Source organism: Crinia signifera, chromosome 11 (assembly GCF_055691185.1).
Source record: "Crinia signifera chromosome 11, ASM5569118v1, whole genome shotgun sequence".
In the NCBI taxonomy this organism is placed as follows: Eukaryota; Metazoa; Chordata; class Amphibia; order Anura; family Myobatrachidae; genus Crinia; species Crinia signifera.
The window spans coordinates 119614838-119626676 of record NC_139227.1 but is presented as its reverse complement, the minus strand read 5'-3'; the positions used below and the strand labels follow the sequence as shown (position 1 = coordinate 119626676).

Genomic DNA, 11839 nt, shown 5'->3' with positions numbered 1-11839 from the left:
CACTAAGCTACGAACAAACGCAGACTAGCGAACGGGTCTGAGTCACACATGGGGCCCAATGTTCATGAACTTAATGCTCTAGAAATGCAAATAAAAAGAAAATTATTTATTGCTCTAAACTATTTTTCTTTTATTATTATTAATTGTTTTTTATTTATCTCAGATGCCGATAATTACAAAAAAAAAAAAGACCCCTCCAGCGCTTTCCCTTGTTGCATATGTTACTGTAATATGTTGCTATATCTACAGGACGGCTATAAATAAAATGAAGATTTCCTGCAGGTCTTCAGTACGCTGACCCTAGACTCCTCATTCTCTCCGTGTCTCCGCTCAGTGCAGTGCCTGGTCTGTCAGCCTCTGGTGGCTGTGGATATAAATATCGAGGAGTGGGGTAAACTGCTATGGCTGAGCTGTTGAAGAAAATCAACACTTCAGACAAGTCTCCATCAGCTAAAGGCAAGTTGGGATCAAGTTCAGATAAACTTTGCTTGAGTCAACCCCCCTTTGAGAGAAGACCCCATGCAAACTAACAAAACCACACCTCCTTTGAGCTAAGCATTTGGTTTCTTTGATCTAACTATAAGTGGAGCTGGAGTTGAGGTATTTTTAGAGCAATTGACTCCTTAAACCACGTGTGCCCACGTTGATCAGGATGACTGTTCAATCGCCCCTTGTGCCAATCCTGCTCTTGGTCCTGGTTTCGGGCATGGTGCACTGTTTACCGCTGCTGTCACCCCCGCGAAACGGCACCCTGGACCATCGCTGGGAGAGCCTTTTCTCTAGATCAATGGGAAGGATCCCCGGAGAAAGAAGAGACACGAGTCGGGAAAGTGACTATTTGCTGGGCATCAAAAGATTGCGACACCTTTACTGCAACGTGGGCATTGGATTTCATATTCAAGTTTTACCAGATGGCAAAATAAATGGAATGCACAATGAGAATCGATACAGTAAGTCTTTATTTTTGTTTTCATTTTTTGACCGAAGTCTAAAGTTGACCGGGTCAGACAGATTAAAACCCTTGATTTCCCCATTGCTTCTTCTAGACTTGAAGGAAAATCCCCCGAGTTCACGTTATAGTTCTTCGGAAACGATTAAATGAAGCGGTGACACTTAAAAAAAGCTGAGACGGGCTTGCGTTCTGCTTCATAGGGCAAGTCTGTGCGGCTGGATTAGTGTCAGCTAAACTGTGATCTTGCCTAAACCATTCAATGATGTTTCTTTAAAAAAAAAAGGGGGGTATAGAAAGAAGTGGGGTGAGTTCCAGGGAAGTTTGTATTTATTTGGATTTTTCAAGAGGAACTAATCGAGGCTTTAGAGTCCGCGATAATCACTCACTTCAGAAATGTGCACAGATCCTTGTTCTGTCAGAGAGAGAGAATTCTTAAAACACAAGTTGATGTCAGGTGCAGTATTTCAGCATATATGTCACTGGCAGACAGGGCTACTGGGAGTCAGATAACAGTTGTCACTTAAAGCTGGTGATCTGCAGGGAGCATGGTGAGGAAAGGCGTCACTGACTCCCTATAGAACTACAGCGACAAGTGCACAGATTTCATATAAGAAAGAACAGTATTTGCATGAAAGCATCAAGAGTTGGAATAATAGTAATTGAAATGTTTATTCATGTGTTCCTGATCAACAAATATGCAAATAACTTAAACATTTGTGTACATATATATATATATATATATATATATATATATACTTGAGGATGCCCGTCACTTGCACAACAATATCAGCAGCCATGGTGCCATCCAATACACTTGGAATAGATACATGTTCAACCTGGCGGCACTCTTCAGTTTTTATAATCCACAAATGGCACAACAACAGTGTTTACAGTAGACAGACGACATTTCAGGCATCGAAGCCCTTTTGTTGTGTCATAACCGTTATTTATATAGCGCACACGTATTCCGCAGAAATGTACAGCAGAGAATATTTAAACATTCACATCACTCCCTGTCCCAGTGGAGCTTACAATCTATTCTCTAGCACATTAATTCTAGGGTTAATATTGTTGTGAGCCAATTAACCTACCTATCTATCTATCTATCTATCTATCTATCTATCTATCTATCTATCTAGTTTTGACTCCAAACTATCATTCTAACCCTTTAGTCCATTGGCCATTTACACTATCATTAATTGCAAATGAAAACAATGACATGATATAAAGTGACTGCTGTACACTTCAAGTTAGAACTGTGTGCACCACAATAGCAGCGTTAAATCTCTATGTTTTACAGAATAGCATCTGTTGGTGACTTAACCCCCTGCCCTCTAACACCACTCCATACTCAATTCAAACAATAGGATTTAGGATGGGACAGCATGACAAATGCCACTCAGTCAAACCTGCAGTTACGTTAGCTACAAGCGGATACAGATGATTAGGCAGGTAGCTTTTTGGGTATAAATGATCCGCTCTACTCAAAATAATTCACTTGCAAAGCACATTTACAGTGGTTTGCTAATGGACAAAATCATGTGCACTGCAGGTGCGGCAGATGTAACATGTGCAGAGAGTTCATTTTGGGTGAGTTATTTTGTTTCTGTGCAGGGAAAATACTGTCTGCTTTATTTGTACACTGCAATATAGATCTCACTTTGAGGAAAAACCCCACCCAAATCTAACTCTCTCTGCACATGTTACATCTGCCCCACCTGCAGTGCACATGGATTTGTCCATTAGCGAACCAAATATGCTTTGCGAGTGAACCTGAATCACCCCTCCTAAGTCACTTTATTATTCATTTTGCCAACAATTTAGATTGATATAAACACCCAAATTGTAGTGGGAATTGTTGCATCTTAATATTGATGTAATCTGATTGGCTCAATCGTGTTGTCAGATCAAGACCCTTATTCTGGTTCACTCGCAAAGGCATACTCCTTCTGAAATGGACAAAACCATGTGCATTGCAGGTGGGGCAGATGTAACATGTGCAGAGAGAATTAGATTTGGTGGTGTTTTACTACAAAGTGAGATCTATATTGCAGTGTACAAATAAAGCAGTCAGTATTTACCCTGCACAGAAACAAAATAACTCACCCAAATATAACTCTCTCTGCACATGTTACATCTGCCCCCCTGCAGTGCACATGGTTTTGTCCATTTGAGAAGGAATGTGCCTTTGCGAGTGAACCAGAATAAGGGCCCATGTCCGGAACACAGAGTGCTGTAAATGACATCACACCAAGGTGCTGTGTCTGATATCTAGTAGACATTTAAATACAGAACCCTCATTATTATCAAGTCATTTATGCCTAGAAAGAAAAGCTATTTGATATATGAAATCTTCACATTTAGTTTGTGGTAACGAGCAGCGAAGCATAGCGCAGCGCAGCGCTGCCAATGAGTCATTAGTAGGACGGCTGCATTATAATGAGATTTATCAAACAGTGCAATAAATCTCAGTCTTACACGCAGAGTTGACAACAAAAGGGGAAAAATCATGCTAAAAATAAATGAGATATTTAGTTTCCTTCTAACATGGTTCATACTTAAATTTGCTGTTAATTACCACCATTACAACGATGTTATTGATGTGATCACCTACCCATTGATGACATCACTAACCATGCTGCCAGGTAGATTGGCAGATCAGAGTCTCCGTAGCAGACTATAATACAACAGAGAAGTGCATGGGCAGGTCTAGCAACCCGGCACATGAGATGCTACTGTGAGCTTAGAGCTATGCAGACTTGGTGGCTTTGGAAGTATAATAAAATAAATCTGATCATGTGGGTCTCAAATGATGCAGACGAGGTATAAAATGATGTCATGGAAATCCAGTTGAACCATCTTTAAAAGTTTCCGTTTAGTTTGTTACTTAACTGCCTAAATACGTGTATTAAACCAAAAAATGCAATGCTTTAAGGTAGAGGCAGCACAATACTATGCTAATTATATAATGCACCTGTCCAATCAGAAATTCCACAACAATAAGCCCAAACTATAACAAACACCTCCTGCAAATTGTGCTTAGAACCTGCAAAGTACTGTATGTCTGTGATTAGTGTGTGCTGTTAGTCATTGATGACTCAATATGATTGGCATCTTGCAGATGTAGAGTGATGTCATAAAAGTGACATACAGCTTCTTTCATTTCAGCGCACACCATTGTAACTCTCCCTTATGCACTGCACTTTATAAAGGATTAATAATGTAGTTATGTATGTCCATTTTATTTACCCTGCAAAGCTTGCTACATTTCTTAGGGCTTATTTAAATAAATGGATTTATTGTAAATGTAATTTGTGAGGGGGAAAATAAGGACCAGCCAGTTTGTTCTGCAGGCTAGACCAAAAACCCCTATTGCCCATGTTAGTTTTCCTGCATAGTGCCATTAAACACCTGGGAACAGATGACGTTTGCTGGCATCAATAACAGCTGCCCCATGTGTGCCGTATTTTTATCGCTGGCACCAAGAGTGGTTGCCCCATGTCTGCCATATTTTCAGGGCTGTCCTTGCACATATGCACCAATCATTTCTCTAAATCCACCTGTCTCAACGAGCGTTGATTCCAAGTGCTTTCTGAGGATGAGTGGGATATGTTTTATTTTTTATTTTTAAACAGCAAACTATACACTCCCAGGGGGCGTACAGGTGAATTATTCCTATTGCCAAAATGGGTGGCGAATCAAGCGAAAAAATGCTGAATGAAGGGGAAAGAGGGTAAAGGGTGACTGATCAACAACGAGCAAATGATAATAACAATGGTGCTTATGTTTTAGGTTTGCTGGAAATCTCGCCAGTGGAAGTGGGAGTGGTGAGCCTGTACGGCGTTAAGAGTGCGCTATTTGTTGCCATGAATGCAAAAGGAAAGCTGTATGGATCAGTAAGTTTCACCGACTCTTTATCAAAATATGAGTAGAAGTGCATCAATGACTGTCTTGTGTCAGGAACATTTATAAGTAGCTCTTGCGGCCTGTGATGAACAATTTGGACTGACGGGGTAGAGATAGGGAAACACATTGCAGTAGATTACGGAGGTAATAATGCTACCCAGAAACCAGCATGAGGTCTCAGTCTAATATAGCACATTCCAAAATAATAAATGTTTTAGGCACAGGTTATAATTGTGGCCAGCCAGGAGGTATGCGTCTAAACTGAATCCACTGTCACTTGGGACTTGTATGCTGTGTTGTACATTTAATACACAAGTGGAGTTTTTCCAAGCTACCACTTGCGTACTTGAAAGTACATACCATTCCTTGCATTGCTAGCCAGGTTATTTCATTACTCTTAGCTGCAAATGTGAATCAGCTCCCTGTAGATAATTCATGTTGTAAATCAAATATAATTATGAATAGCAATATTCTCTGTTCCATTCTAGGTAAATTATTCTGTATAAAATAAATTCAGTTCCCGATCCTATTCAAAGATTGACGAAAGGAAGGATAGGCGATGGTTTAACTAGTTAGATAAAGTAATATACAGTATGATAGCAAACAGACAGATAGATGGAATCAGCGGTGGCTCCTACCTCATCGAAGGAGGGGAGTCCGCTTCTGACAATTGACTGCATCGGCTGCAGCCCATAAAAGTCAAATTGGGCTGAATAGCAAGGCAGGGAATGGCTTTCTATAGGAAGGCAACTCTCCGCTTATAGCAGCCCGGACTGGCAGTCACGGAGGAGGGAGGGAACACCTCCCAATGGGACTGCCTTACTGTGGGTGACAGACAAGTCTGACTTCCAATAGGAAGTCACTGCCAGTCACAGGGAAGCCAGTGCAGTCTCACTGACTGCAACTAACTTCACTAAAGCTGAGCACAGTGGGGAGGGGCTGCAGTCCTGCAGCCCATAGGTAAAAACCGCCACTGGATGGGATACATACGGATGACCAGCGATCCGGGTGCCGGCGGTTAGAATACTGCCAGGATCCTGACCACAGGGATGCTGACTGCATGCCAGATAGACAAACAGACCAACAGACAGACTGTCATACAGACCAACTGATAGATTCTATCCGCAGCGGCTGCTGCTACGGTGGCCATATAGTGCAGGGGGGAACCGCTTACTACATATAAACAATAAACATACATGTTCTGATGTGCACTATGTATTATATGTACTGGCTGGTTACCCCAGGGATCGGCAGCGCTGGGTGCATCAGGCAAAGTGTGGCCGCCAGGACTATAAGCCCTCCCCCAGACACTTGTGAAACTAACCAATGGGATTTTAGGGGTGGGCTTAGAAAGCGTGTGCTGCCTTATGCATAGTCCCAGGTTCCCCCTTGCACTATATGATTGCCGCTGGATACTATTATATTTTATAATCTGCTGCGATATACGGTGATAAATAAAACAACGTCAATTGTGGGAACTGCATTTCCTACACGGCAGCTTTCTTGACCCCAAATCCTGAGCTGTTTCCCCAATTATTGCTACTCAATTCAATGTATAGAGCACAGATCAAAGAGAATGTTATGTTTAAAGACTAAACATACTTTATGGCGATAATCTGTATCCAACTCGGCTGTTTTCTGTTTGTTCGGATTAACTATATTATTATATGGTAATTGTTGAGAAATGCAATTTCCGCTGTCATTAGTGTGCGGTTTCTGTAATGGGCGGATGACAAAGAGTTAATTTCATAGAAACATTTGCAAAATAAAACATTCCACTGTAGTTACTGCTTTCAAGCACAGGACAATAAGCGCCGTCTTTGAACTTAGCACACAATAAGGTATGTTGGTCATGTCTAAGGTGACTACAGAGGGAATTAATGTGTGATGAAATGGTCCGATAAGTGTTTGTCTCTACAAGAAAGTACACCTTGATACATTTATTGTGGATGAAACAGAAGATAGGATAGATCTGTTGTCACTCGTACACAGGCTCTCAACGGTTTGCAGATAATTGCCGTCAGTAATACCAAGATCAACAATGTGACAAATAAAACAGTTGTTCTATAAGGGTGCTCCTTAAGCCGCCCGAATCGCTATAAATACATATTTGTACAGTTTAGAAGCGACAATTTTATTTAAAGAGACGTATTTAACATGCTGTTTATCTATCTATCTATCTCTAGAGACATTTCACAGATGAATGCAAATTCAAAGAGACTCTACTTCCAAATAACTACAACGCATATGAGTCAAGGAGGCACCCCGGAATGTACATCGCTCTAAGCAAAAACGGAAGGACAAAAAAAGGGAACAGAGTGTCCCCAACAATGACACTTACACACTTCCTGCCTCGGATCTGACGGCGTTCCTTGGTAGGGGAAGAACTCGGTGCACTTTGAAGATAGTTAAAGCGAGAGTTGATGTAACATATTTAAATTAATAATTTAAGTCTGTATATATATGGTTAGGGGGGGGGGGGGAAGGTTATTTATAGTTACTGACTTTTGTATTTTTCCTTAATATTGTATTCATTTTATTGTGGGGCAAATGTAGTGAAATAACCAGTGGCGGATCCAGGGGCGGGGGCTGCAGCAGAGTTCAAAATTCTAATAGGGGAAGCCACACCCACTGCTATTCTAATTGGACTCATTGGCAGTTGGTGTGGCTCTCCTGTTTGAATTCTGGACTGTGCTGCAGCCCCAGCTCTGGAGCCCCCCCACTGATAATAACTCACAAGCTGCTGGATGGGTCTGCAACGTGTTGCTGTGCAATGTGCTGTGAGTCAAGACAGCGGTATTACATGTCGGTGCCATTGCTGAGCTGCTACTCACCACACTGTTTTGTACTGTTTACAAGCTGCACACATAGTCCGTGTGTACATACAGTATTTCTTGGCTAAGGCTGATAGGATGAAACAAGTGTTAGGATGAAGCTACCAATAATGACTCCTAAACTCAGTTACCATTAGACTGAGCCAGTGTCAGCTTACCCCTTGTACAGAAAGTGCGGTACAGGAGTGGGGCTCTACAAATCTGTTTTTAGATCTGTCACTGTTGAACTCTGAACTTCTACAGCCTGTCAATCTCTGCCAGTCTCTGAGGAGCCTCGTCTTAACCCCTTCATTTGCGGAGTGTCCAGCACTTAGCAGCTTGTAGATCTATCTACTGGAAACTATAGAATTAATGATGATTTTGGGGTGCTACTGTGTGTACTGGAGTTGGAGGAAGTCTTAACGATTAGCATATCTTATTTTGAAAAACTAAACCATAAAATCTGGTCAAATATGTGTAAAAAAATTTAGCAGAAACCTAAAAAAACAGCAGGATGCAATGATGCCTCTTGATAAACGCAAGGGTATCAGGTGGTTTCTGTTTTTCAGCGCTGGACTGGACCTGTAGGCAAGGGTGTAACTACCATGGGTACAGGGGGTGCAGCTGCTATGGGGCCCAGAGCTGAGAGGGGCCACCTTCCCTGTCACAGTTACATGTGTTATATACAGCGGTGTAACTACCATAGGTTCAGGGGGGGTGCAGCTGCTATGGGCCCAGAGCTGAGAGGGGCCACCTTCCCTGTCACAGTTACATGTGTTATATACAAGGGTGTAGTTACCATAGGTGCAGGGGGTGCAGCTGCTATGGGGCCCAGAGCTGAGAGGGGCCACCTTCCCTGTCACAGGTACATGTGTTATATACAGGGGTGTAGCTACCATAGGTGCAGGGAGTGCAGCTGCTATGGGGCCCAGAGCTGAGAGGGGCCACCTTCCCTGTCACAGGTACATGTGTTATATACAGGGGTGTAGCTACCATAAGTGCAGGGGGTGCAGCTGCTATGGGGCCCAGAGCTGAGAGGGGCCACCTTCCCTGTCACAGTTACATGTGTTATATACAGGGGTGTAGCTACCATAGGTGCAGGGGGTGCAGCTGCTATGGGCCCAGAGCTGAGAGGGGCCACCTTCCCTGTCACAGTTACATGTGTTATATACAGGGTGTAACTACCATAGGTGCAGGGAGTGCAGCTGCTATGGGGCCCAGAGCTGAGAGGGGCCACCTTCCCTGTCACAGGTACATGTGTTATATACAGGGGTGTAGCTACCATAGGTACAGGGGGAGTGCAGCTGCTATGGGGCCCAGAGCTGAGAGGGGCCACCTTCCCTGTCACAGGTACATGTGTTATATACAGGGGTGTAACTACCATAGGTGCAGGGGGTGCAGCTGCTATGGGACCCAGAGCTGAGAGAAGCCACCTTCCCTGTCACAATTACATGTGTTATATACAGGGGTGTAGTTACCATAGGTGCAGGGGGTGCAGCTGCTATGGGCCCAGATCTGAGAGGGGCCACCTTCCCTGTCACAGTTACATGTGTTATATACAGGGTGTAGCTACCATAGGTGCAGGGGGTGCAGCTGCTATGGGGCCCAGAGCAGAGAGGGGCCACCTTCCCTGTCACAGTTACATGTGTTATATACAGGGTGTAACTACCATAGGTGCAGGGGGTGCAGCTGCTATGGGGCCCAGAGCAGAGAGGGGCCCCTACCGTGTTACAGTTACATGTGCTATATACATTTTTCACCAATGGATGGTACATGAGAACCCTTATAAACTTTTAATATGGGGCCTGCAAACATTTAGGTATGCCACTGCCTGTTGGTCATTCTGTATAATTGGTTATAAACATTGGGATCCACCCTCGGGATCCAACCTGCCACTGGTGTCTGTGGAGGACAAAGTATCTTTTCAAGAGAAGAATTTCTGCTGATTCCTAATGTTCATTCCCACTAAAGCGATTACACGTCTACCTCACTATTTCACCCTAGGACTTGTTCTCTTGTCCCCTCGCCTCTCGGACCTCTATTTCCCCATATGTGTAGAATGGATCTGGTGCAGACTATTTCAGCCTCGTCACGTTTCAGCTATCTTTACCCAGCGACTTACTTTTAGTAAAGGATAATCATGGTGAAAATATTTGCAGGCAGCTGTCCGACTGCACTTTATGGTCATGAAGTAACCTTATATTTTTCATTATATACTGTGCAAATGTACAGCCTGTTATTAGGGACTGGTGTGTCCATAAAAAAAACCCGATTCCTTTAAATTGCTACCGGTTCGAGAATACCTTTGTAATCCTTCTCAATCCTGAATGGTTTGGTTTATGATTTGAAATATTGTATATCACTGACAACTATACCAGGATGTATACTGACAACAAGCTACTTTAATTCTTACTTACATTCCTTATTAACTCTTCCTTCCGATAGTGACATTTTAGTTTGTGACGCTGCTGCTTAAACCTATTTGAAGCAATATTTAGCCAAGTGCTTCCCATGGGCCAGGCATGTCCAAACTGCAGCCCTCCAGCTGTTGTGAAACTACACATCCCAGCATGCCTTGCCATAGTTTTAGCATTCCCTAATAGCAAAACTGTGGCAAGGCATGATGGGACTTGTAGTTTCACAACAGCTGGAGGGCCGCAGTTTGGATATGCCTGCCATAGGCAGATAACCATCCCTGTCCGATATCACATTTAGGGGTAAAATTTATTTTAAAAAAAGAGGTCATGTTGCCTATAGCAACCAGATTCTGTCTATCATTTCTCTTTTGAATCCTAGAAATTGACAGACAGGATCTAATTGGTTGTTATCGGCAACAGCACCTCTTTTCATGTTCAGGACCGTTAGTAAATTTACCCCTTAGATTCAGATTTAATACTAATCACTTGGTTTCTAGAATGCACAGGTACACATTGGGGCTGATCCAGCCCTGGCCTTTGCTGGCTGTACACAAGGTGATTGACAGCTGCCGGGTGCTTGGGGGCGGAACACCAGCGTTTACGGGCGTGCCCTGGGAAACGCAGGCGTTGCTCGGCCGTTGGGAGGGAGGGCTGCTGCCTCCTTCTCCCCACAGCCTTCGTAGCCGCCTAATCAGACTGAATCGGCAGCTGCGAGCGGGAGGAATCCAGTTGATGCTAAATATCTCCGAATGGCTTTTCCCCTGTCTGCACGGCTGCAAATGTGTTTGCACAGGGGCGAGGGGGAAAGGCTGACGGGGCGGCATTGACCTGCTTACCGTGCTCCGAACACTCGCAGCCCCGCCAGCTGGTCTGAATCAGGTCCATTGTGTGTGGACACCACCCTTCTGGGGGGGACCTCACTGAACCATTCAACTGACCGTTTAACTCTTCCCTTTCCCGACCACTAAGTTTGGAGCGGACACTGATGTTAATGTCTCAAACTTTTTGGAAGTCCTATATGTTGGGCAGAGTTTATAGATAAATGGCCGTGCTGCCAAAGCTATTAAAGGTTATTATTTGCAGGTTATTATCGCTGAAAGGCATTGCATCGACGGTATTAACCCTTCAAAGGGAAAAAATAAAAAGCAGTTTACAATGTTCCATGATATGTCTGTAGTTTTATACAGGTCTTCTTGTGATGTATGTGCTGTGCACAACTGAATGCATAATAAACAGATACGTGTTTACACTGTATGTGTGTCTTCATTCGGTGATTAAAGCATTCCTCGCGGGGACAAAAATAGCCCCCGTCCATAAAGCGATCTGGCGCTGCAAAAGATCCTATGAAGTCTGCCTTGTAAATGTTGTTTAATCTACTCGTGTATATGCAAACTAGGTGGCATCCTGTTCTTTGTCCCCGTGCAAAAGTGTTAATGGTCACGTTTATAAGTGTCACACAGAAGTAATGCTTACTATGAGGGCAAATAGCCTAGAAGGCAAACGCTACTGGATGCGATGTGGGATGTGTTGACGCTGTTGTTATTGGTGACGGTGGTTGGGAGGGGCGTTTACTCTTAACCCTTTGAGTGCCAGGGGAATCTGTCAAATTAGGTGTGAAAATTGCCAAGCAAACATTTGTATTCCTCATCATGACCTGTAATGTCACCTTATATAGGAAATATCATCTTTTTTTTTTTACACATTTTTTTATTGGAATTTATATAACAAATGTGAGCAACGCTGGCATTTTT

At 43.3% G+C, this 11839-nt stretch overlaps 1 protein-coding gene across 1 annotated transcript; it reads left to right on the top strand.

Moving 5' to 3' along the window:
• Positions 1 to 652: 652 nt before the first annotated feature.
• Positions 653 to 7228, top strand: FGF4 (fibroblast growth factor 4). The gene is made up of 3 exons (XM_083165599.1): positions 653 to 950; positions 4745 to 4848; positions 7045 to 7228. The coding sequence occupies exons 1-3, from the start codon at positions 653 to 655 to the stop codon at positions 7219 to 7221; spliced, it is 579 nt and encodes a 192-aa protein (XP_083021725.1). The 3' UTR covers positions 7222 to 7228.
• The last annotated feature ends 4611 nt before the right edge of the window (positions 7229 to 11839 follow it).